This window comes from Larus michahellis, chromosome 1 (assembly GCF_964199755.1).
Source record: "Larus michahellis chromosome 1, bLarMic1.1, whole genome shotgun sequence".
Classification (NCBI taxonomy): Eukaryota; Metazoa; Chordata; class Aves; order Charadriiformes; family Laridae; genus Larus; species Larus michahellis.
Genome location: NC_133896.1, coordinates 63,396,369 through 63,419,507, shown reverse-complemented (window position 1 = coordinate 63,419,507; position 23,139 = coordinate 63,396,369). Strand labels below are relative to the sequence as shown.

The 23,139-nt window shown below is 41.7% G+C and overlaps 2 protein-coding genes across 6 annotated transcripts in view; one reads left to right on the top strand and one right to left on the bottom strand.

Annotated features, from left to right (window-relative positions):
• Positions 1-14,728, top strand: part of BRAF (B-Raf proto-oncogene, serine/threonine kinase) — an 81,249-nt gene extending 66,521 nt beyond the window's left edge. For 3 of the 5 annotated variants that reach the window (XM_074582465.1, XM_074582460.1, XM_074582479.1), the window contains 6 exons: positions 555-601; positions 1,171-1,289; positions 2,079-2,210; positions 4,908-5,042; positions 5,917-6,070; positions 12,523-14,728. In XM_074582465.1, the coding sequence (XP_074438566.1) occupies positions 555-601; positions 1,171-1,289; positions 2,079-2,210; positions 4,908-5,042; positions 5,917-6,070; positions 12,523-12,545 (610 nt within the window). In that variant the 3' untranslated portion in view covers positions 12,546-14,728. Of the gene's footprint in view, positions 1-554; positions 602-1,170; positions 1,290-2,078; positions 2,211-4,907; positions 5,043-5,916; positions 6,091-12,282; positions 12,487-12,522 lie in introns of those variants that run through there. The other 2 variants (XM_074582487.1, XM_074582473.1) reach the window with 2 other exon arrangements.
• A 6,481-nt stretch (positions 14,729-21,209) lies between these two features.
• On the bottom strand, positions 21,210-22,767 carry NDUFB2 (NADH:ubiquinone oxidoreductase subunit B2). Its single transcript, XM_074582499.1, has 4 exons — positions 22,635-22,767; positions 22,398-22,542; positions 22,201-22,317; positions 21,210-21,464 (listed from the first exon to the last, which is right to left on the bottom strand). The coding sequence occupies exons 1-3, from the start codon at positions 22,703-22,705 to the stop codon at positions 22,243-22,245; spliced, it is 291 nt and encodes a 96-aa protein (XP_074438600.1). The 5' UTR covers positions 22,706-22,767; the 3' UTR covers positions 21,210-21,464; positions 22,201-22,242.
• Positions 22,768-23,139: the final 372 nt, after the last annotated feature.

Genomic DNA, 23,139 nt, shown 5'->3' with positions numbered 1-23,139 from the left:
GCGGGGCAAGTATTCCCCTCTGTGTTCCTTGCAATCTATTTAGCCAGTCTGCAATCAGGGGATCTTTTTTCCCAGTCCCATACTAAAAAGCAGTCAGCATACTTGGGTACACACTGAGACTGGGAAGCACATTTAGCTCCCACAATTTAGAAACAAGTTACCTAAAGCTGTGACTACCCGGCAAAGTGTCTTGACAGTCACCATTAAGGCTGGGTGGCAGAACCTTCACCACTGAATGGCGTGTCAAAAGCTACTGAAGTTCTTCAATTTTTGTTCTGAATATTGAGTTAGAACTGAAAAGCAGAAGTTGGTCCATAATTGTTATTTAATTCTTCAGTAGCATCAGGTTTGAGTAGGAAATCTAACCGTCCCCGTTCCCCCCCACCCCGTGACTGTTACAGGAACTGTCATGGGTAACTGAAATTTTACCACCTTGGTAATATATGTGCAGTTTGAATATCTACAGAATTTGTGTTTCAGTAATACAGTGAATTTTGAATTGTTGATTAGTGAAGTATCATTTAACCCACCTAATCTATGATGTTCCTTTTCAGTTATTTGCATGCCAAGTCAATCATCCACAGAGACCTCAAGAGTAATAGTATCCTTTCCCAGAGATGTGACTGTGGAACGTGACAGCATTCCTGGTTGGGTTGTTTTACTGCCAGCAATGAACTTACTGATGTGAAAAGCCGTTCACGTGTGAATATTTGCTGAGTTGAAATTTTGTTGGGAAGGGGTAATATCGCTAGTAGCAGAGTAAGGAATGCTCACGGTGTCTGTTGGCACGATTGCAATAACGTAGCAAGTTTTGTTGTGGTATCACAAAGATTTTCGCATCATTCGGTTTCTGCATGTAATGAAAGATTATGCCAGTTCACTCATGGAATATTATCAGCTTCCTGTACTTGGCATTTCAAGAAAGTACTTGGCATTTCAAGACAGCCACCTGGGCCATGGTCTGTTCAGCGCTGGCCCAGTCATTATTTGTGTAACCCTTAAGTACCATAATTCACTCTGCCGGCTGCTTAGAATCTGTATATGAAAACCACCTTCAGTGGTGCTGGATGATTCAAACTGTTACGTCTAATGGTGCAGATTTGTAGCTGCTTATTGTCCTTGTAGGACAGGACCAGTACCGTTTGTTTCCCCTTAACGTTTTGCCCTTAGATATTTTTCTTCATGAAGACCTCACAGTAAAAATAGGTGATTTTGGTCTAGCTACAGTGAAATCGCGATGGAGTGGATCCCATCAGTTTGAACAGTTGTCTGGATCTATTCTATGGATGGTAAGCAAGGAGGACGCGGTGTGTTTGTTTCAAGAAATTTACTTGCCTTTGGCCAAAGTTTCTAAGACAATCTCTCCAGCACACTGACAGAAACAAGCTGTCTTAAGCTGGAAAAGGCAAGCAGTAATATGAAGTACTAATTCAAGGCTTTTCAGTTCTTCCTCAAGCATATGTTTTCCAGTAGTCAGGAAAAAACTTTAGTGTTGTCGTCCCTTTTTCTGAGGTTTAAACTGAAAAGAAAATGGTGGCTAAGCAAAAAGGGTACGATTAATCCAGGATTGAGGAGAAGGTGAGAAAAGCCATGAAAAATATCCTACAAAGGAGCAGGGGAACTAGCACAGCCAAAAGAAAGGTGCTCTTAAGTTTTAAGGATTTAAGCATGGTTACTCTCAAAAAGCCGTACAACTTGCTTAAGTCTTAATAAGAAGTACGGTTACGACCTCCTGTGCAACTCCGCTTTCTCCTTTTCTCCATGAAAAAAACCTGCAGGCTCTGTTAGTTGGCATTATTTTCAGTGTCATAATTCTAGTTACAAAATAGCTTCTCGGCCTGGACAAGGTCACTCTGTTTTGTCGTAGAGGAATAAAGGGGTCACCACGCTAAAAAGAGACAATGGATTTTGAGACCCGTGTCAACATCCACTCTATAGTAGGACCCAGTAACATCTGAGGGCAAGAGTGGGCCTTGCACCTGTTATACTCTGGACAAGTCTCCACGTTTTGTTTCTGGTATGTGAGGCGCAACCTGATGTGGTGAAATAAAAGCTAATTCTTTTCTTCTATGGTACAGGCACCAGAAGTTATTAGGATGCAAGATAAAAACCCGTATAGTTTTCAGTCGGATGTATATGCGTTTGGGATTGTTCTTTACGAACTGATGACTGGGCAGTTACCGTACTCAAACATCAACAACAGGGACCAGGTAAGGGAAGGGACTGACTTCAGTCACCTGTGGCCTGAAACAGAGATGGATTCAGCCTTGTGAAGTGCATGTTCTGATGTTTTGTGTATTTGATTTGTGTTTCTGATGCCGATGTTACAAGATGACGTTTCTACACTTTCTAGATCCGCCTCAGCCATGTAGCACCTATTTACTTACTTCTCTTGAGGTATTTTGTTTGGGTTTTTTTTTATTTCAAGTGTAGATTTTCAGCTTCTGATCTGGTTGCCAGGATACTTATTAGGGAGAGAGCAGGTTACTTAATAGTAATCTAGTTTAGAACAGTTCTGCAAAGGCGAAATGATCCTCCATATGTTCAGTTATTCCTCCTCCCCCAGCCCCCCCCAGCATTGAATAATAGTTCAGCAGCAGGACTGACAAAATGGAACAGCAATCATTTCACTGAATGTTTTATATTCATTTCAATCTTGAGAAATGCGTGCACCATCTAATTGAATTTCAGGATATCAGCATTTCTCAAATCCTGCTTGATGGAGTATATGACTTTCCAGAGTGTGTGAATCCTGTAAGAAGACTACTTAATTGTGAACAAATATTCCTTAAGTCTAATGATACCACACGCCTGTAATATATCTCCACAGGATAGGCACATTTGCGAAGGCATATCTGATTCATTATTTCTCTGTCTAATCTGAAAATAGTATCTATGCATCAAGATCCTTGGTGCAAACTATTGCATGTCTGGGCGGTGATATATTTATGTTGTTTCTGTGTCCGCATCCCTTGTTTTTTCACTGTCAGTACTTGAGAATTGCAACCATAGCAACGTTCATCTGTGAATGCCATTTTATAAGGCTGCTTCCGTATTTGTCAGAACACTTCATCCCAATTCATCAAATTTGGAGTGACTCCTTTTTTTATTATTATTTTTTATTTTTAATTGTTTTTGCCTTTTGAAAGAAGAGAAATGTCTGGATTCCTGGCCAGACGTACATAGCCTTCTAAAGGCAGTATTCGGGCATTGTTTTGTTTTTACCTTTTGAGATTTGAAAGATGAACCTGGTGATGTGGGTGCTCGCAATTGAGTACCGAAACAAATTTTAAATTGCCAGTGAAGCCAACATATAAAATGGGATCTGATGTCTTGAGTTTTGTTGCTCCCCATCTGTTGTCTGAAAAGACGGAAATATTGCTTACTTTGTGTTGGTGCATCTGCATCAGCTACTATGACGTAACTAAAAGTCTTGGTGAGCAAAGCATCGTTCTTGTTGCACTTCAGAGTGTTTCTCTCACCTTGACAGATTTTTCTAGACAGACTAGGACTGTTCTTGTAGTGATACTCGCTTTTCTCTGGTTAAAATAAAAGTTTAACCCCTGGATTATTTGTAAAGAGAGTATTGGAAACATAAATGATAACAAATTTTGAATAGTTTCAACTTAAGTAGTGTAATTGTTTAGAAAAGAGTAACTTCTAGATGATAGTAAGACTCATTGCAGCAGAGGTAAGGGATAGGGTAGACAAGTCTTTACTATGAAATGCTGCCCTGGCACATGGGGATTTCTAAAGAAACCATATGGGAGTTTTATACTCCTTGGTGCCAACACAGATGCAACTGAATCAGAAAGTTGAAAAAGGACCAGGATTATGTTAGTATAAATAACATGTATAGCTTGCTTCAGAAGTGAGGTCTTTCTGTTAGTTTTTGGGTTGGGTTTTTTTTGGCCTCTTTTTTTTTTTTTTTTTGGCCAGTGTCAAGATATGAAATAGTTACCCTTATTAAATATAAGGTCTGATACACCTGCTGGGTCTGTCTGAGCAGTCAGAAAAGGTAGTGATTATCTGCTGCAGCATGAATGGATCTTTGATGAGCTACTTTGAAAGGGCTTTTTAGTGTCAGTGCAACTGCAGTACTCAAACCACATTGCATTTGACCTTGGTTTGACATGATGATGTTTGATGGTTTTTTTTATATATCCAAGAGAACATTAACCATATTTATGCTTTGCTTTCCTGCTTTCTATTACTTTACTTTGTATTATGCTTAAGTTTTATCCTTAGATGAAATATAAGCCTTCCATGTTAAAGGAATTACCGTGAAAATACAAAGCCTGTCTGTCTCTTTTTCTACAGAGGAGAGGCAGTTTCTCTTTTGCTTTTGTGGGGTTTTTTTGGGGGGGTGGGAAAGGTGGTCAGAAGTCAAGAATAAGCTTTTGTAGTGGAAAAGTATATGAAGGAATTTATTCTCAAAAGGTAAAGGTTTTTAATATCTCACGTCCAGTGTTTCTTAAAATACATTTCAGTGTGAGCTTGCTGTTGACTTACAATATAAAACAGAATATTTATTTTTACAGAATATTTATTTTTAGGCATTCTGTTCCTGCCACAGGTTGCTTATTCTTGGTTTTATAACAGCTTTTGACACCGAAGAACCATTTCTTAGATGGCTATTGCTATAAATGGTAACCATTTACTAGTGTTCAAGTTTCACAGAAATCTCTCTTAGGAGGTGGAGGGAAAATCTAATTTTTTCTCTGTACTGAATAGGTTAGCAAGCATTACTCTAAGAAACTTGGCAATTTCAGTACCAGATAATGTTTCCTGGGAGCAGAAAACTTGCTGCCAGGACTTAAAAGGTCTGGCAAAAAATGTTCATCTTTTGTTACTGTTTTTGTGGACTTATCTTATTCCGCTTTGATCTTTTTTCCCCTTAAATAAAGATAATTTTTATGGTGGGACGAGGATACCTATCTCCAGACCTCAGCAAAGTACGGAGCAACTGTCCAAAAGCTATGAAGAGACTAATGGCCGAATGCTTAAAAAAGAAGAGAGATGAGAGACCCCTTTTTCCACAGGTGAGAAATGTCCCTCTTTAGTTCTTAGTAGACGTTACAATTCAAATACTAAAGATAAAGATCAGTTATGAACTCACTTGCCAGTTCAAAATTTTTTTGATTAGTACTATAGCATGACTTCATAAGAGTACCGATTCGGTACCTGGTTAGTGCTGTTTAATCAGAAATGTGTATTTTCGATTCAAAAAGCAGGCATTAAAATGAGTTACGTAGTTGGAAAAGCATTTATGTGTTGGAGAAAGTTTCAACTGGGAGACAGCGAAATTAATAATCGCCATTAGAGACACAAATTAAAACTTGCTGTATACTTTCTCAGAAATCTTTATACCTCCCTGCCTTGCTCTCCCCAAAGCTTTATGAAGGGAAACTGATAGTTTTGTTACAAAGCTTGATTTATCGTGCCTCCTGAGTAAGGTCTGGATTCTAAAAGCTTGGAGAGGGACCTTATTTTTTTTGTTGTTTTGAATATAACCAAAGCGTTTTCAAAAAATAAGGAGCTCCCTCTGCTGGCTTTATGGCAAATGGTATTAATCAAACTGCTGCCAAAGCTGTGTTTGCAGCGATGGTAGGTATAGGGACTAGCGCATCAACAAGGAGGCAAATAAAAGGCAACTATATTCATTATGCTCACAGAGGGAAATCGATACGCCCTCTTAAAGGGCAAAATGAGACAGTGTCTTCCCAAAATGTCCTTTTCAGTTTTTTGAGGATATAAGCGTCAGAGTGCAATGCAGTAATCTATTTTTAAATGTTTCTGTTTAAATTTGTCTATAAATATTTTTCTGTAGCTAATTGATGTTCTGCCTTTGCTTTTAAGAGACTATTACAACTTCGGAACAATATATTTGATCACTTATTTTCTACTTGTTTGTAGATTCTTGCCTCCATTGAGCTTCTGGCCCGGTCATTGCCAAAAATTCACCGCAGTGCATCTGAGCCCTCATTAAACCGGGCTGGCTTCCAGACAGAGGATTTTAGTCTATATGCTTGTGCTTCTCCAAAAACACCCATCCAAGCAGGGGGATACGGTGGGTTTCCAGTACACTGAAAAGAAATGTGAACGCATGTGCCTGTGTGTCTGTGTGCTGGTGTGTTCCTGTGCGTGCAACCACACGTGTGTGTTCTCGGTTCCTACCAGCTATGTTTTTAAGGTTTACTGTGGGAATGAAGAGTCACTTCCCAACACTGGGCATTGAACGTCCCGAGCACAAAGTCTGTGTTGGTAAGGAATGCTCTGGGAACAGCTGACACAAGAAGAATTATAAGGTCACATAAAAGAAATGGGAAAAGTCACTTCAAAACAAGGAAAAATCCTCTTAAGGTCATTGGGTGTTATTTTTGCTTGCCTGTGTCATTTTTGCCTAGTTTATTGGTTGGATTTAGTTACTCAGGAGTGTATTTGGTTTTAATCTACTCAAGCTGTGGTGTAGTGTTTTGTTTTGTTTTTTCTTCAGTTGAGGTCATTATATTTGAGCAATAGGCTTTAGATTCCTCAGTTAGTAATGCTACTCGTATGTGGGAAACAATTGGAAAAACAAACCTAGCTTCAAGGCTGAGCACGGTCAAAATTTCTGGTGGTCAGCAGAAGTGAGCAGATACAACACAGAATCCAAAGAGAGACCTTAGCGACATGTGACTTTTATTTTGAATGTTGAAGTTTCAAGTAGCGCTGTTTAGAGAACATCTTTTCTTGCCGAGGAGTGGGGGTTTTTTTTCACTTTTTATTTTTGCTTTAATAACTCTGACCTGCTATAGTTTAGACCATCTGAAAACGTTCCATTACAATGCAACATAGAATAAATTCTGAATTTGCTTTTGGGGAACTGCAAGAATATTACTGGTAATGGTGCCTGTATCCTTCAATTAGCATGGATTTCAAAATTAAAAAAATATTTTAGATCTCGTGCATAACTGAATAGTTTAAGAGGAAAAGGCTGCTAACACCCATAATAGGAAAAGAGGATTTGAAAAAGCAGTTGTTTTCATGGAAATCAGTATTGTACCATGAATTCTGTTAATATAAAATGTTTTACTTTAATATTGTTAAGAATACCACTGAACATGTTTCTGTTCAGTGACGAATTTTTTCACTTTCGTATGAAAGCTCCTAGTTTGGCTAGAAGTGAATGAGTTAGACTAGATATCTAACTGAGAAAGCTAGACACCTTACCAAGATCCTATCGGCTCACTTTAAAGATTATATTTTTCCTCTGGAGCATTCCTCTGGAAGAGGTGAATCAAAGTAGTAGTTCAGGTTATATCAGTCTTTGACGTCAGATACGAAAACACTAATGTCATTGACTGTGTTCTTGCATATTTTGAAACTAGTTGTGTGGGGTTTTTTTTGTTTTAAACTGCTAAGCTATTAATTTTCAAAGATTCTTCTGCATCGGAAACAAGCTATTGCTGCTCTTGTTAGGACTTCAAGGGCCAGGAGTGTTCTTGATGGCTTCTGATTTTCATACTTAGAGAAGTTTTTATGTTGCTAGTGGTAGGTTTTTGAAACAGATCAGGATTCAAAAAGGGTTTTCTTTTCTTCTGTCTGGCAACTGAGCCTTTTAAAACAGGAGGCAGAGTTAGAGAGCTTGGAGAGAGATGTATGTAATTCCTGGCTGGATTCTAATGGTCTTTTTGGCTTCTGCTGTTGGAACAGTTTGGGAACTAACTTTTCTCATTTTGTTAGACAAGAAAATTCAGCTGTTGAAATCTATATGGAAGTGGTTATGGAGGACAAAAGTTGTTATTGTGTTAGAAAATCTGTTTCCCATCTTTCTGGTAGCGTCACCTCATTTTGGCCGGCTTGTCCTAAAAAGAAAACAGGGTTTAAGTGGGTTTTTTCCATCTTATTTGTTAATATTTTTTTTTAATTCTAGACAGTGAGGAGGAATGCTTCTTAAGCTTTGGGGTGTGGTATTCAGGACAGGCTACAATGCCCATCTCAGTAAGAGCAAGAGGATGCTGCTGGGTCTCCTGCAGAATCTAGAAATGCTCTATCCCAGGCAGACAAGGCTTAATTAACCACGCAGGGAGTTATGGAGAATGCAGAATCATCATCACTACCCTGCCCAGGCTTACTCTTTTTCAGGTCTGTCAGATCAGTTCAAACAAGTTTTTCTGTGGAGTAGTGTAATCCTCCTTGTTGTTAAGGTTGTTCTTCTGTGCTACAGGAACTACAATTATGGAGGGAAGAAAATGCTGCCATTCTTAGACACATTTGGCCCCGTTTCCTGCTGTAGGGTCAGCACATTAGAATTCCTCCTGTGTGGCCTGTTCTTACACGTCGAGCACGGTTTGGGATCTATGGCCGTAACGTGAGCTTAGCTTCTCACTAAACATTTTATGAAGCCTAAAAGGAGGTTGTTTTTTGTGGATCATTAACTTTATATGACATAAAGGCATTTACGGGTTTAACTTCCATAGTTTGTAATTGCTGCTTCAAATGAGATTTGGGAACATATGTAGGATGAAGATGCCTAAATAAGCCTGTGGATTTGGGTCAGTGTTCTCAAAAATGCAACTCAGCTATATTGTTAGAAACAGACACCTATTGGTCCTGAAAACAGGTCTGTCGAATCCCAGGCTTTTCTGGAGGGGTAGTTTATACTATGTGAGATTCTTTCTTTCTTTACTTCCCTACATCTTAGTATAAGAAACAAAATCCGTATTGGTACCTTCTAGAATGACACCAGATCCTCATAAATGCTGCTGTATGTTCTTCTGAGGATACTAATTATCCACATCAGTGTATGTTCCAAATTTTTATTGAGCCAGTGAGTAGCATCCATACTAAAAGATTGACACAAGATCCAACTGAAAACTCCCTCTTTGTCGTACTTTTTTTCTGTGCCTGTGAATGTAATCCAGGCAAGGTGTTGGAATTTGGTGTTTCCCTTCGATAAGTCTGTTACTCTCTACTTCGGTAGACAAGGCCAGCACGGACCTGGAAGGAACCATTCTTCTTATGATCCTCCTGAGAAACACGGCATCTACCCCAGGATAAGGAGTACAGTTGAGATGTCGTGTATACATCTTAGTAACCTCATGAATCCAGATAACATACATTTGTGAGAGTAGAGATTGGTAACTGCATCTTAAATCCTTCCAGGAATCAGGGGCAGCAGGTTCGCTCAGAACATGCCCTTATAATATATTATTTGGGCACATCAAAGAACTGGATCACCTTTTTAGTACAGATTTTTTGAAAGTGTGCATTTAAAATGGTTTCCACTTGCTTTGCATGTGACAAGCGTGAAAAGACTGTAGCGACTAACTTGAAAGGGCTCTGTAAGAAGTGTAGATTTTCAAATGGTGTCCATCCTTTGAAAAGGAATTTCCTTGTTACCAGTAAAAGCAAGTGTCTGAAGTTTTGCATGGTAAAAAGCGCATCAGATGTCTGGCTCGCAATGAATAAAAATCTGTTGTTTTTTTCACATCCCAAATCAGAATGCACGTGGTTTCATAGCTTCATGGTAAGCTGATCTCATTTGGAGCAGCCACGGCCCATCTCCTTACTCTTGCACTGGCAGATGCTGTCCAATTCCATGAGTCTGTTCCATGCAGTTGAGTGGGTTCCCTCCACTACCAACAAAGCAGCTCTCCAAAAGCAGGTTAGAAGACTCTCCTTGCCCACCAGCCTGAGCTAGCGTTTGCTATGTCAGCTCCTTGAGCAATCTTGCCTCAGGGACAACTAGTGCTGGCGTGGCACAACAGGCAGGTCATTGCTCTGGTACAGCTCAGGTCAGGAGGGAGAGTGGGACTGCAGTAGTCCCAGTTTAGATGAGCATTGGCCATTATGGAATGGTATGCGAAGACTTAGCAGGGCAGAATCAGGATGATCCTGTTCCTGCAGGACAGGGCATATCAGAGCAAATTCCTTAAGGTGTCTTAATTTCGTCCATTCATTGCTCTTGGGCAAGACCTTCTTGTCTTGCTAGAAAACAGTTCAGGTTACTTCATTTATCTGTACGCATCTGAGTCTCAGGAAGAGGTTGCCTGTGTTTTCTCTCCCTCTCCTACAAGTAGGGTTTCTTTCAGAAGTTAAAAGAACCAGCTACAGGTATTTTACATCTTCAGAATAGAAATGGTGACAGAAAGCGTTTTAGCTACTCCTTAGGAAGTCTGGTCAACACCTAGCAGAGTGGAGGATTCCTGTAATATGGATAGGTGTAGCCATCTACATTCCTCATGTAGGGAAAGCTGTTACTGGTAACCACATTTTATACATGTTCAGTCAACATAGTCCTATTATTAGACGAACGTGTTAACTATTTTCGTCTCCTGTTGACTTCAAATCAGATTAGCACCTGAATTTTGAAAGGGGAGATTTAGCATTAGCTTGTCAAATAAAATGTCTTTGCTAAGGTTTTATTTAAACGGCAGAAAAGTCTGAAAAATCACCTTTTTATAGCTACCGTTCTATCTATCTGAAATGTTTTAACTTCTGGTCCTGTTTTTCCATTGCCCTTTCCCAATTAATGGTTCATCTTTTATCTTCCGAAATCCCTGTACGACTATTAAAAGCTGAATTATTACCAGAAATGGGCAGAAGGACAAGATGAGTAATGAGGGAGCAATCTCTTGTTTATAAATTGATCTTTAATCAGCAGTTTAGGAAAGCAGACTGAGAAATAAATTAAGTAGAGCATGTTTTGAAAGTGTAGCTAAGCATGAATGTCATTCTTAAAAATTAGCCTCGCAGGCAATACTTGATGACTTTTTTGTCCTTCTAATCTTAAAAGATTAAAAAAAAAAAAGTACAAAAATTGAGGTGTTTCTAGAAGATACTATGAAGAGAGTTGGGAAATCTGTGAAATGTGCCAGAGAGGAGCAAGAAAAAAATATCAAATGTTTAGAGTATGTTAGAGCAAGGGTTTTATCTGTTGGTAGAACTAGTAAAATAAGCAATTGGATCCATCGTAAAGTTTTTATTTTCTTGTTGTTATAACTTAAACCTACCACCACAGCCTATCAAGACACATAGAGCTTGAGGTTTGTTGCAGGCCCCTGTGCCAGCCACCCTTGCATTAGACCTTGGGTGTACTCTCTTCTCATTTCCTACGACGCACAGAGCCCTCTCCCCTCTCCCTGCTTTCTTCATGTTCCCTTAGATCAGGTGGATCAGCTATTCCTGCCAGGCCCTGTTAGATGCCTTTTCTTCCTCCTCCTCGTGCAGACTGCTGATGGCTGCACTTGGTTCTCTTCTTTATAGAGCAAGACACTCCATGGAGTTATTGCTATCAGCCTAAAATTCTGTTTGCAGGGATATTTCTGGTTTGTTTTCAGTATTCAGAATAAGAATCTTAAGAAAAAACGAAGCCAACAAGACACTTGCTCTTGAAAGGATGGAAGGACACCAAGATAGGGGGCAGTTGTTTGGATGTAATGGCGTTCAACACGCTCCTGTTGAACAAAACAACAGGGTCTTCTACGTCTGCTTATCACTCCTTCATTATTAGGAGAACTCTGACGAGTGCTGTCAAGAAAGGGGCGTAAACTAACACAAAATTAATGTCAAACCCAACAAGGGGAGGTTACATACATGGGTTCTTTCTTTTGCTCCTGAGTCCTTTTGGTTAAGCATAGTTGGACACCCCTCCCTAAAAATCCTATAGAATACAATTTCTTTGTGGGTGACGGAAGTTTGTTGAGTACCTTAGATTCAGCTTCTATTCAGTGTTTTGGCAAACTTCCTAAGACTTTGGGCAGCAATTTTACTCTGTGCCATAGTTTCATCGTCTCTGAAATGGGACTACCAGTCTGTCTGACGCTGAATAAACTAGGTAGAATTTCAGGAGATCACTGCATGTGAAAGCACTGCACAGGACTGTTGTTTATTCAGTAATTCTGAAGGAAGCATGGGGTTGCTTTATTTGTGGTGCTCCCTATTAGTGGGGCCTAATTTCTGGTCTGGAAGTGAGTAGACAATCTCATCATTATAACTTTTCCTCACAGTAGGTTGCTATGTTGGTCTCTAAACCAGATTCCAGCAGTCTTTAATACTGGCTAAATGTTCAGGCACTTTAGTATATATAGTCTTTAAAGGTTAACGGGTGTGTCAAATAGTTGTTTGTTATTAAAACCAGTTTTACACCAGAATAGAAATTAGTTTGCAGTCTGACGCATTTATTGCAAATGTTGCTTTGCAGGAGGATAAATGTGCAATAAGGAGTTTAAAGTGAAATTAAACTGACACGTTTTATTTTCAAATGCATGATGAATTAAACTTTGCTTGAACTTTCAGACCTCTGTCTTGGGAAGAATGGGCACAGCTTGCTTTCAGGAAATTCTTTTTTGGTAAAATATGCTGGGTCTGTATTCAATGTTCTCTCACTGTGTATTCTTTTGTGCTTTAATTTTAACAGTTTGCATTTTTAACATCTTTTATATTCAACCTAATGTTCAACTAGCCTGAAGAAAATCTCTGACCACCTAGTAACTGAAATCACCTTATTTAAACCAAGCTCTTGTCCTCCCTCTACAGGAGAATTTGCAGCGTTCAAGTAGCCACAGCACCATGGCAGCACCCACTCTGTTACTTAAGTCTTGTGTTCCTACAGTTTCTTAACATCAAAACTCTATTCTGCTCCGCAAAAACCTAAAGTAATTTAGAAAAAGATATCCATAAGCTTAAAAGTGGAGCAGAATGAAACTGCCAGTCCAACACAATGGGAAAAAGTACCTTTTTTGGGAACCAGAATCCTCTGCTGCCAGTGTTTCTCCTTCAACACAAACCACCGCGTGCATTCGGAGACCCGCAGTGGCTGCCTGTGCCGTTGGCATCATTCCCAGGAGAGAGGAGAGGGCGCTCGTGGTTTGACTGTGGTGCTCGGGCATGAGGGGACGGAACTGCTGCTGCAACTTAGGAGACTTGCTTTGGATGGTCTGCCGGTGGGCTTTCTCCTTCTAACAACGTGCCATCAGAGGCTGAATCTCTGATGAGTGCTAATTTAAAAGAATCATCCTCTGTTGTCATCTTTTTTCTTTTTTTTTTTTTTTCCCTCCTGGTGTACTCACTGATTTATGGACAATGCAGTATCCCCTTTTCACTCTATGACAATGTCAAACACCTAAATTTGTCTCTATTATTGGGTTTTATTCCAGAAAAATTAAAACGATGGGGTGATGGTAGCTTGAGATGTTACTCTAAAGGCAAAGAGCTTAATCTGAAGGAAAAGGGGATGTTGCTGCACCTTTTTTCAGATTTACTTTATCTTCAAAAAGCAAACAACAACCACCAACCTTCACCTTTTCCAGTATTTTCTTGGTGTGTGCATATAAAACATCTTTTAGAAGGATTAGGTATATCCTTCTTTTGTTGGTCCAGCAACAAACTGAAGTTTAAAAAAAAAAATGTAGCAAGATTGTCCTCTTTTATTTTTTTTTTTCTTTTGTATCTTATGATACAATGTATTTATCAAAGATGCTACCACAGCATCTGAAGTCTGTAGAATTCCTGATACAGACTGTGAATGGTGTATGTACCTACTTTAAAAGTTTTATTTTAAACGAGGGTGCAGGTTAATGCCAGGTACCTTACCAATATGTAATGTTTTCATAAATGGGGAAAAAAGTTCTCAGGTTGAATTGAATACAAATACAAAACCCCCTAGAATTAGACATTCCGAAAATTATGTTTTGGTACTTTCAAGAGCTTTTTTTAAAGGATTTTTATCCTGTTAACTAAACGTCCTCTGATAAGTGTGTGTGTAAATGTGGAACATCTTGTCCCAGGGGCAAGTTGTTAGATGAAAACAAAACGGTACTTGCTGGATCCACGCTGACTACTTCTCCTCTCATTGCTTTCCTCCCTGTCATCTCTTCCCTTCCGTTGGTCTTTCCCTTTTCGTACGCTTTGCAAACTGGGATGAAGGTGGCGGTATCTCCATTAGAGTGCTTTGTTTTCCTGTCCTCCAATCCTGGTTTTCAAATGGTTGGTAGCTTTTTGACAAGTTACCGAGTCGGGGGTGGGGGGTGGGGGGGTGGGGGAAACAGCTCGTAAAGTTCTGCACATTGTTTACCTCTAGTAGAATATCTTGTGATGTGATCTGTTTGCAGAGTTCTCTGGTATGTGGTATTACATGTAAATTATTTGTACAGAGGCAAGTCAGACCACATTAGAAAGAAATTCAAGCTCAGACAGAAGTTTTCAGACTTTGATTTGTATCTGCCCTGTACCACCCCAGGTGAGGCAGGAGAACTGACCCCCCTCTAGCAGGGGAGGTTCTTGCTGGGGGTTGGAGGGGGGTGGGTGGGTGGTGTTAAACAAAATCACGACAAATAAATGAAGGAGTTAAATGTGTGTGAATGTGGTGTCCGTACTAAACATTGGGTATATTGGGTGAGGACTCTGTCCTTCCCTCCCGAGGAGAATCGGACTGTTTCTGTCTGCAGAAGGTTGCTCCCAGGCGAAAGGGAGAAACGCACATCGGTAGTGGAATGTGCTTTATAAAACCCTGGATTTCTGCGGTGTTGCTGGTAATCTGTTATGTGTGTCAGTAAATATTTACTGGGGTTATAGGGACCGGACTAATCTGAAGTGGGAATTATAACTGAAATACTGTGTATTCATATTAATTCCGCAAACATTAGCAAGACAGCAATAGTGAATGACTTAATAGTCACTACAAGAATGAAGTGATTCATGTTGGTACATGAATAGAATCAATTTTGTGTACAGGATGCATTTTAAAAACAAACAAAAAAAAACAAAAACAAAAAAAAAGCACAAATTTTTTCTTGTCTGCTGTGGGTCTTCAGATGCTGTAAGGTTTGGTTTGTTTTTTTCCTTACTGAGATTGGCAGGAATTTAAATAGTAGCAATAGCCACTTTCCAGTGGGGAGAAGCTAATGAGCGAGCAGTGGCATGCAGACCGGTGAAATCACAGCCTCCCCGCTGCTGCAGTGACAGAGGGACGGTGGCGGTCAGCTGAGGCCAGTACTTAGGAGATGGAAGGAGCCTGGGGCCACTGGGGCCAGCAGGCAGGTGAGATACTTGCAGATACAGGCTCCCAGAGGCTGGGTGAAGCGTAGTCACTGCTCGCTCTCCTTCCACCCCGCGCATTGCTCCAGCCCCTGTATGGGCTGTGGCCAAATTTGTATGTGTCGGGCATACTGGAAATTAATATTCTCTCGAAAGAAACCGTTATCAGAGCAAGTATGTACAGGTGGTTCAACGGTCATGTGTTTCATGGAGCTTGTTTAAAGCCCTAGTTTCCTTCCACAAGGTCGTGCTGGCAGAAGATTGTCTGCTAAAATATAACCGTTAGGAATTTTATTCTATCTTTGCTTAAAATGAACTTATTTTTGTGAAGATTCATTACCCATTAGTCTACAATATGCTTCTTGAGCCCATAGGAAAAGCACAAGGAAAATTGCTATCCTTGTCCATGCAAAGCACTTTATAAGTAACATGTGATCTTTGGGTTGTTTTTTATTGGGGTTTGTTTGTTTGTAGTTTTGTTTTTCTGTTTTGTTTTGGTTTTTTTTCCCTGAGGAATGTGCAAGTTGTCTGGCTGCTGTGTGGAGAAGTCCTTTCAGGATGCATTTCTACTGGTTTTCACATTTGTTTGTTTCTCTCCGGGTAGCTGTAGTAATGTGTGTTTGTCTTTAAGAGGTCCCACGTAATACTCATGCAAAACTTTGGAAGAAATTTGGTTTGTAAATAATTGGGATTTTTATTATTTTTTTTTTTTACCTTCAGTTTTTCTGGATGTCTTGCATGCCATCAGAATCAGTCTTAAAGGTGCCCTGTAGATGTTTAGCGAATGGGGAGGTAAGAGTAGACAAGAACTGAGTGGCCTGTATAGGAGTGGGATGAAGGAAGTAAATTGAAATGACCAATAACATTCATCTCCGTTACACCAAATTTCTTCAGCTTCTTCTCTATGATGTCCAAACCACAAGCACATGCCGCAGTATGGAAATGTTATTACATATGTGTTTTGGGACAAACATCTAGACAGTCATACTGCTTTTAGCTCTACGTTATCAAGCATTTAACATTATTTTCACAACTGCCAGTATCTAGTCCCAACTATCCAAGTCTTTATTAACCACGCGTACACGTTCCCCTCTGTCTTTCCTTTTCATACAGTTAGACGAGACCTGTTACATCTTCCCTGTCAGTACGTGATTGTTTCCTGCAGTGTATTTGCTGGAAATGGAACGTTGTAGTGGAGCTCAAACCAGATGGTGTGAGCACAGAGGCCTGGTTATTTTGAAAGTAATTTCTGCCTGAATTAAGACCTACGTGGTCCCAGATACAATTAGCCCAGTCATTTCTTTTTTTTGCTAAACTCATGCAGGTCATTAAATGACTCTACTTCTGCTTTTTTTGTGCTTATCTAAAATCATCTTTTCTTGTACTTGAATGCTGTAGCAGCTGATGATGATGCAGAATGTCAGGAAGGCCAAATACTGCCATCTTATTGTGGCCTCTCAACATCACTTGGATTAGTCTGTGCTCATTAGAGGCAGAATTTGGCCTTCGTGACGTGAAATGAATGAAATGCTGGCTGTTGATAAGTACCACGTCGTTCCACAAACGGCCAAACTGGGGGAAAAAATAGACACTGCAGATCACACATAAATAGGTTTGCTTTTGTGTTTGCCAGGTGATGTAAATGCATCCAGCATTTTACAGAACATTTGGGGAAGCCAGATCCCCAGAAACCTCACAAACAAGTACAAGCTGAAGTTTTGATAGGCAGCGGGGCTAAATTTAGGGAGGAAGCATGTAGACATTTCACACTTTCGCAGCCTGTAGATTTCATTCCCTTCTTGACTGTGAGTGCAGCATGTGTAGCACAAACTATTCATAGTACTGTAGACAACCCGTCTTCTGTCTGTTGGAAGAAGTATCACCAGTAGCACAATGCGACAGGCAAAGCTTCTAGGTACAGTCAAGTTCAGTTAAAATGCAGTTGCACGAGTGGACTGTTACGGCATCACTTTGAAGGTGCTTGGTGTTCTGGTTTTCTGTTACGTGTTTGACATAGAACTTTACGAAACAAACTTTCTGTTTACTGCAGCCTTGTTAATACGCGTTTGCACTTCGTTTTGGCGTGCATTTAAAATATCTTGCTTCGTTACTTCTTGCCTAGTAAATCAAATCATCAAAAAAGCAGAGCAGAGAGAAGTTGTTAAAACTTCTTCTTTGCATTTAAGTGCCAGGATGCTAACACAGAAGCTACTAAGTCAGCACCATGACAGCAGTAAATAACTACGAAACTGTGGAAGGAGGAAACTGTTTAAAAACTGCAGAATATAGAGTACACCAAGGGTGAATTCAAGTGAAAACTAGCATATATCTTTTCTGTAGAAAAGAGAGCTGCCGAGACCCTCTGTTAAATGGGTTACATAGGGATCCCCCAAAACAGTCTTTGCAGTTTGCCAAATGATCATGTGCCTTCGCAACCTTAAAAAGTACAACAGAATGTAAACCAGGTGCTTTGTAACTAGAGCAGTGGCTTTGGTTTACTTCTGATGCAGTAGTTTTGTATATAGCTATCACTATAGGTAGGTAGTCTGGAGCTGTACTTCTGTAAAGGAGGGTGGAGAGCGTTCCCCAAAATACCTATGATCATTTCAAAGCTAAGAATTGAAGGATACCCAGTTCAGTTACAGTAAACCTGCTGCTTGAAATCTGCTCTATCGAAAGTTAAATGAGGTTCATTTAATTTAAAAATAAATAAGCCCTCCTCCCCCTCCAAAGACACAAAGATCTTGTTAGAGAAAGGGTAATAGAAAGCTCCGAAGAGGCCCAAAGTTACACTGTCACAGCATCTTGGAATGAGACAGTAGGTGAAAAATGAGAGCTGGATGAGGAGAAATTGATGCCTAGTACTCATGTAATCGAAGTCCACATATATCAGAGCATACAATTAATTCCCTGGCCCAGAAAGTGCAATTAATTTTGTTTTCTGGAATATCAGCGGCTTTCCTTAGTTCCTCCTCGGGCCCCTTGCAGTTTCCCAGCACTGCAGTTACTCTTCAGCGGTCACACAGTGTCATTGCACGTTAACCTTGGGAGATGGTAGGTGTTCTGTCAGCTGAGGAACAACCATATGTTGGAATTTGATTTGTTCAAATTTCAAAGCGGTGACGCAGACTTCTGGCAGTACCTACATACTAGTGTCATATTTAACCTACTCGTCCATAAAGGACAAAATAATGGGTTTTGTTATTCGTGCTTTTTCAGATCTTTTCCTTTTCTTCTTTGGGGCAAGATTTTTAAGCATAATTGTAAATTATAAAGTTATGTCTAAATGCACGGTTCATACAAAACGTCAGACCAATTTTAATTTGGTTTTGTTCCATTTAGAAAGCAAAGTGTAAAAATGTTTCACCAATCTTCCAGGAACTATCTGGAATCCTTCTGCCTACCCCAAATTCTGCGCTAAAAGTACATGTGAGAAGATGACTGGTTTTGTGTGTTTTTAAACAAAATCACAAAGAAACTATTTCCCTAAGAGAAGGGAGCTGATGGGGAGTGTTTAGAAACCTCTGAACTACATAGGCATTTGCTTCATCCCATCACAGCAGCAGCGTATTCAGCTCATCCGGCCTCTTTAAGAGCCAACAGGGGCCCGTCCGGTCATTTTTGTCTGGTTTGTCACGTTTGCAGCAGCTGTACTTCAGAATAAGCCTTGTGTGACATTTACTTTTGAGCAAGTAAAACACAAAAAATAACTATGGTTTTTTTTTTCTTTTCTTTTTTTTTTGTTCAGGTTTGGAAAATGGTTGGGGTTTTTTTTTTTTTTTTGATAAATGTCATTCTGTGTTGCATTTATGTATTCGCCCTAGTTGAAAAGAAAATCTGTCTGTGCGTTTGGGAGTTGGGTTGGAACATTAGGAGAAGAAATGAAGCCCACCATCTGGGCACGGGCGTTGGGTCTAGGGGGCAAAATGGACCAAACTTGGGTGTTGGGTTATTTTGGGATGGTGGGGGGTTCCGAGGGCATAATTTAAATTAACTCTGTCTAAAATAAAATGTAAGTGCAATACATGTGCTTTTTTTTTTTTTTTATTCAAAGCTGTGAACCTTTAGGGAAAAAAAAAATACAAAAAAAAATCAACAAAAAAAAATGCACATCATTCCTTCATGAGCCTTGTGTCCTACCTGCCTCCCCTTCCCTCCCCCCTCTCCACACTTTCTCCTCAACTGACAGAAACCCGACAGTGGCCAACTTGCATGTGTTGGCAACCCAAATTAACACCGCTGTTTTTCCCACCTCGTTTGTTGGGATTGGGGAAAGTCTTGCCCCCTACTTCTTGCCACCCATGGAATCCCTTTGGGATCCAGTGCTGACCTGTGCCGCTGGAGCCGGGACTACCACTATCTGGGAAGCACGAGCCAGCCCACCTGCGCTGTGGTCATCCTGACTGCGAGGGCAGTGCTCCTCCTGGCCCTTCGGCCTCCAGTTATAACTTCCCTCCCCACCTCGTTTCAGGTGATGTTTTTTTCTTAAGCAATTGCAAAAGGTAATCGGGTCATCGGCTGCCTCATTGGATCCCTTTTCCCCTTTGTCAAAAGACACATGCAGGCTGGCCACTGTTGCCTTCTGTGACGCTGCCTTGTTTTGAAGGAGCAGGTATCCGTGTTTGTAATCCGTGGTGCATTACTTGCACTGGCTCTTTCTTACTTGAGCGCAGGCTGCTGTTCCTAGATTAGGAAAAGCGCACCGGTCTCTTGGGGGGGTTTTCCACGAGAGGCGCAATGCATACGTTTCATTAAAGTGATGCAAGGTGTAGCACTCGGTAGTCGGACCCTATGGGGGAGTAAGAGAGGACTGGCTTGTTTAAAGTTTATAGATACACAGATCTATATCCTTTAAACTTGATTATTTTTATATATAGTCAAGACAATGGCATTACCTCATAATACAGAGGCTTGTTTATGAGAGGCAAAGTATCTAGTAAGGAGAGGAAAGGGAAATTTATATACAGATTTGATTTCTTTTTGTTCGTTTGTTTGTTCCTTAGTGCAATGAAATGTATGTCCCACCAATTTAAACTCTGTGCTAACACAACATTCCTTTCAGCTGTATTATTTTTTTTTTGACCACCAGAGGTTTGCAAGGAGCTTATGACTGCAAAGAAGGTCCAGTCTGGTTACTTAAAAAAAACAAACAATTGTGTTAGTAGATTTCCATAGCTGCTTTTTAAAATCTACAATGGAGTAATTGTTTTGAAACTTGTATTTATTTTTTAATTCATAACAAAATGTTTATTTTCGGTTTCCTGTCACATAGGTCATGGCAACTCCCCTTCTTTCCTTCTCAAGTTTCCCCTGTAATTGCCAATACAACTTATTTTTCTCGTTTGTTCCTTCCCTCTTTACTTTTGTTGTCCCTTCATTTGTACTTTGGAGTCTTTCTCATGTAAATTTGTACAATGGGAAATATTGTCCAGTTTGGTTAGAGAGCATGGAGACTTAAAACATATTAAAATTTGATAGCTGAATTCAGATTGAAGAAAACTATTTCTGTGTAAAGTTATTTAAAGAACTCTGTATTATATAAAAGGCAAAAAGTTCTATGTACTTGATGTGAATATGAGAATACTGCTATAATAAAGATTGACTGCATGGAAAAGTCTGAAGGCGATTGTTTATCATGTAATTCATTACTCCCCCTCTCTGTGAAGTTCCGGAGGTGCAATTTAAGGTCGTTTAAGGGGAGCGAAAAGTTTACTCTGATGTTGCTTTAGAATGTAACTCTGAAAAGAGAAAAAAAAAAACCAAACACAAAAAAAACCCAAAACACTGAGGGATGCCTGGAGCGTAACCCACCTCCCTGCATCTGCCTTGTGCTGGACTGCTGCCTCCTTGACTGCTGTGCTTAGCGCTAAGGCATTTTTACCTCTGCAGAGGGTTTCGCTTCACAGGGATTATTCTGGACTTTGATAATACCCAAGGGAGATTTCCCCCTCACCCTGGGGAAAGCTGGGCACCAGTTGGTCTGTCTTCTCTTCAGGGTAACGCCCCCTGCTTCTGTGGCAACTGTTATTCGACCTGTTATTTGGTGACAAGATTTCAGTAAAATGTCTTTAAGTTAGCTTCTCTGTAGTTCTAACATGGACAAGTTTTATTCCCCCCTCGCTTTAGCAATTATTTGGCAGAGCTTTAATGATGGGATTCTTGAATACTATGCATTCATGGCAGTTTTAAATCGCTCTATGAACATGGAGATATCACCTTATTTATTGAAGGGCAGCATATTATATACTGAGCAAACATTACAGAAGCTCAGGCGGACTCAAGCACCTCGCCTCTAAAGCTGTAACATTCATTCCCCAGAAATCCTACATCACTCAAAAACAAAGTACAATTCAGCTTAGAAGTTTTTTTGCAGTTAACTTTTATTGAAATAAAGACCAAGGAGCCAAAGCTTTGGTTCCAGGGGCCTTTCTAGTTCCAGGGACCTGCAAGTAACAGAAGAGAATCCTGAGAACCTTTTCACCCATCCTTTTCCCACCACTGACAGCAGGTGAAGGACCTCCTCAACAGTGCCCACGCTGCCTTCAGCAGTAGTTGAAGCTGTTAGATACACAGAGCCATAATGTGACACCAGCTTAAGAGAGAGCGTATTTAAAGAATTGGAAACAAGCAAAATGCCCCAAACCTTTAAGGGGCGAATTGCACTGGTCTCTCTCTAGTCAGACAGCAAGCGTGTCCTCAAGGTTAGGTAATGCTGGGTCTACAGAACAGCATAAAGAAAATTTTAAACTGGTAGCACTTAAGCTACAACTCATCAAAAAAATAAACTGACAGACTGCAGGCTTATATTGCCAAAAGCAGACTGCCTGCACTTGAGCATTCAGCTACCCACAAAAAGTGCGTGTGAAAGCAATAAAAAGAAGCAGTGCAGATATCTGCATTCTGTACAACAGAGATTTGGCACATTTACCTTTGGAAGCGCACAAATAGTGTCCGGGTACTTGTAGCAGTACCAAGAGACGAGGGCCAGTAAGCAGGGCCAGGGACGATGCCCCAGCACTGCATCACAGCCGGGAGCCTTCAAGCAAAGCTAAAGCACAACCCGGGCTGCGTGTGCGCCGGCGGCGACTGGGTTTATCGCTGTTCAAAGCAAAGCCCGGCCTGGCTGCAAGACCCCCCGGGGGCTGCCGGCCCGGTGCGAGGAGGGGCGGGAGGGCGTACCGGTGATGCTGCCGGAGCTCCGGCACCCGCGGCTGGAGGCGCCTATTCCGCGTCATCCGGAGGGATCCCCAGCTCCTCGTCCGTCCAGGCCGCAGGGTCGGGGTAGGGGAAGTGGCCCTGGCAGAGAGGGACGGTCACAGCCCGGCCCAGGCCCCGGCCCCCCCCCGCCCGCCCGGACGCCGCCGCGCCGGCCTCACCAGCACCATGTCCGAGCTGTGCCAGAAGTGCCAGAGGATCCAGAACCACATGAAGCCGCTGAGGATCTCGCTCTGGATCACCTGCGCCCGCGTCAGCTGCGGGAACTGCCGGTACCGCGGCGGGATGTGCACCCCGCCGCCCGCGCTGCAACGACACCCACCGGCACCGGCTCAGTACCGGCCCCACCGCTCCGCTCCGCTCCCCTCCCCTCCCTTCCCCTCGCCCGCCACACTCACTGCCGCAGCCCGGTGGTGCCGCTCCCGGCCCGCAACAGCCGCCCCGCCGACCGCCCCAGCGACGCCAACATGTTAGCAGATCCACCGCCCCCCCCCCCACACCGCCAATGTCACCCCAGCACCTCCCAACAACAGCCGTCGCGATTGGCCCGCCTCGGCGCCTACCAACTCTGGGTGCGGCGGGGTGAGGAGGCCGTGGGCGGGAGAGAGGGAAAGTGTCACGCTCCAGACGGCTGCGTGGCACGGAGACATCCCCGCACCGCCACCCCGTTGTCGCTGCCGCCTGCCCCGCGACGGGGCCCGCTGTGGCTGCGGCGGCACCCCTGTGTATCCCCCTCCCCCCGCATCCCCCGGTACTTGGGAACGGCGGGACGTCACCAACTTACCGGCGGGGGGTTCTTCATGAGTCCCGAAACTTGCCGTCGCCCACAGAAGGCGCAGAGGAGGGAGCGGATCGCCCCTCTCCCCCGACAAACAGCTCATTTCGGAGTGGGGCAGAAAGCGA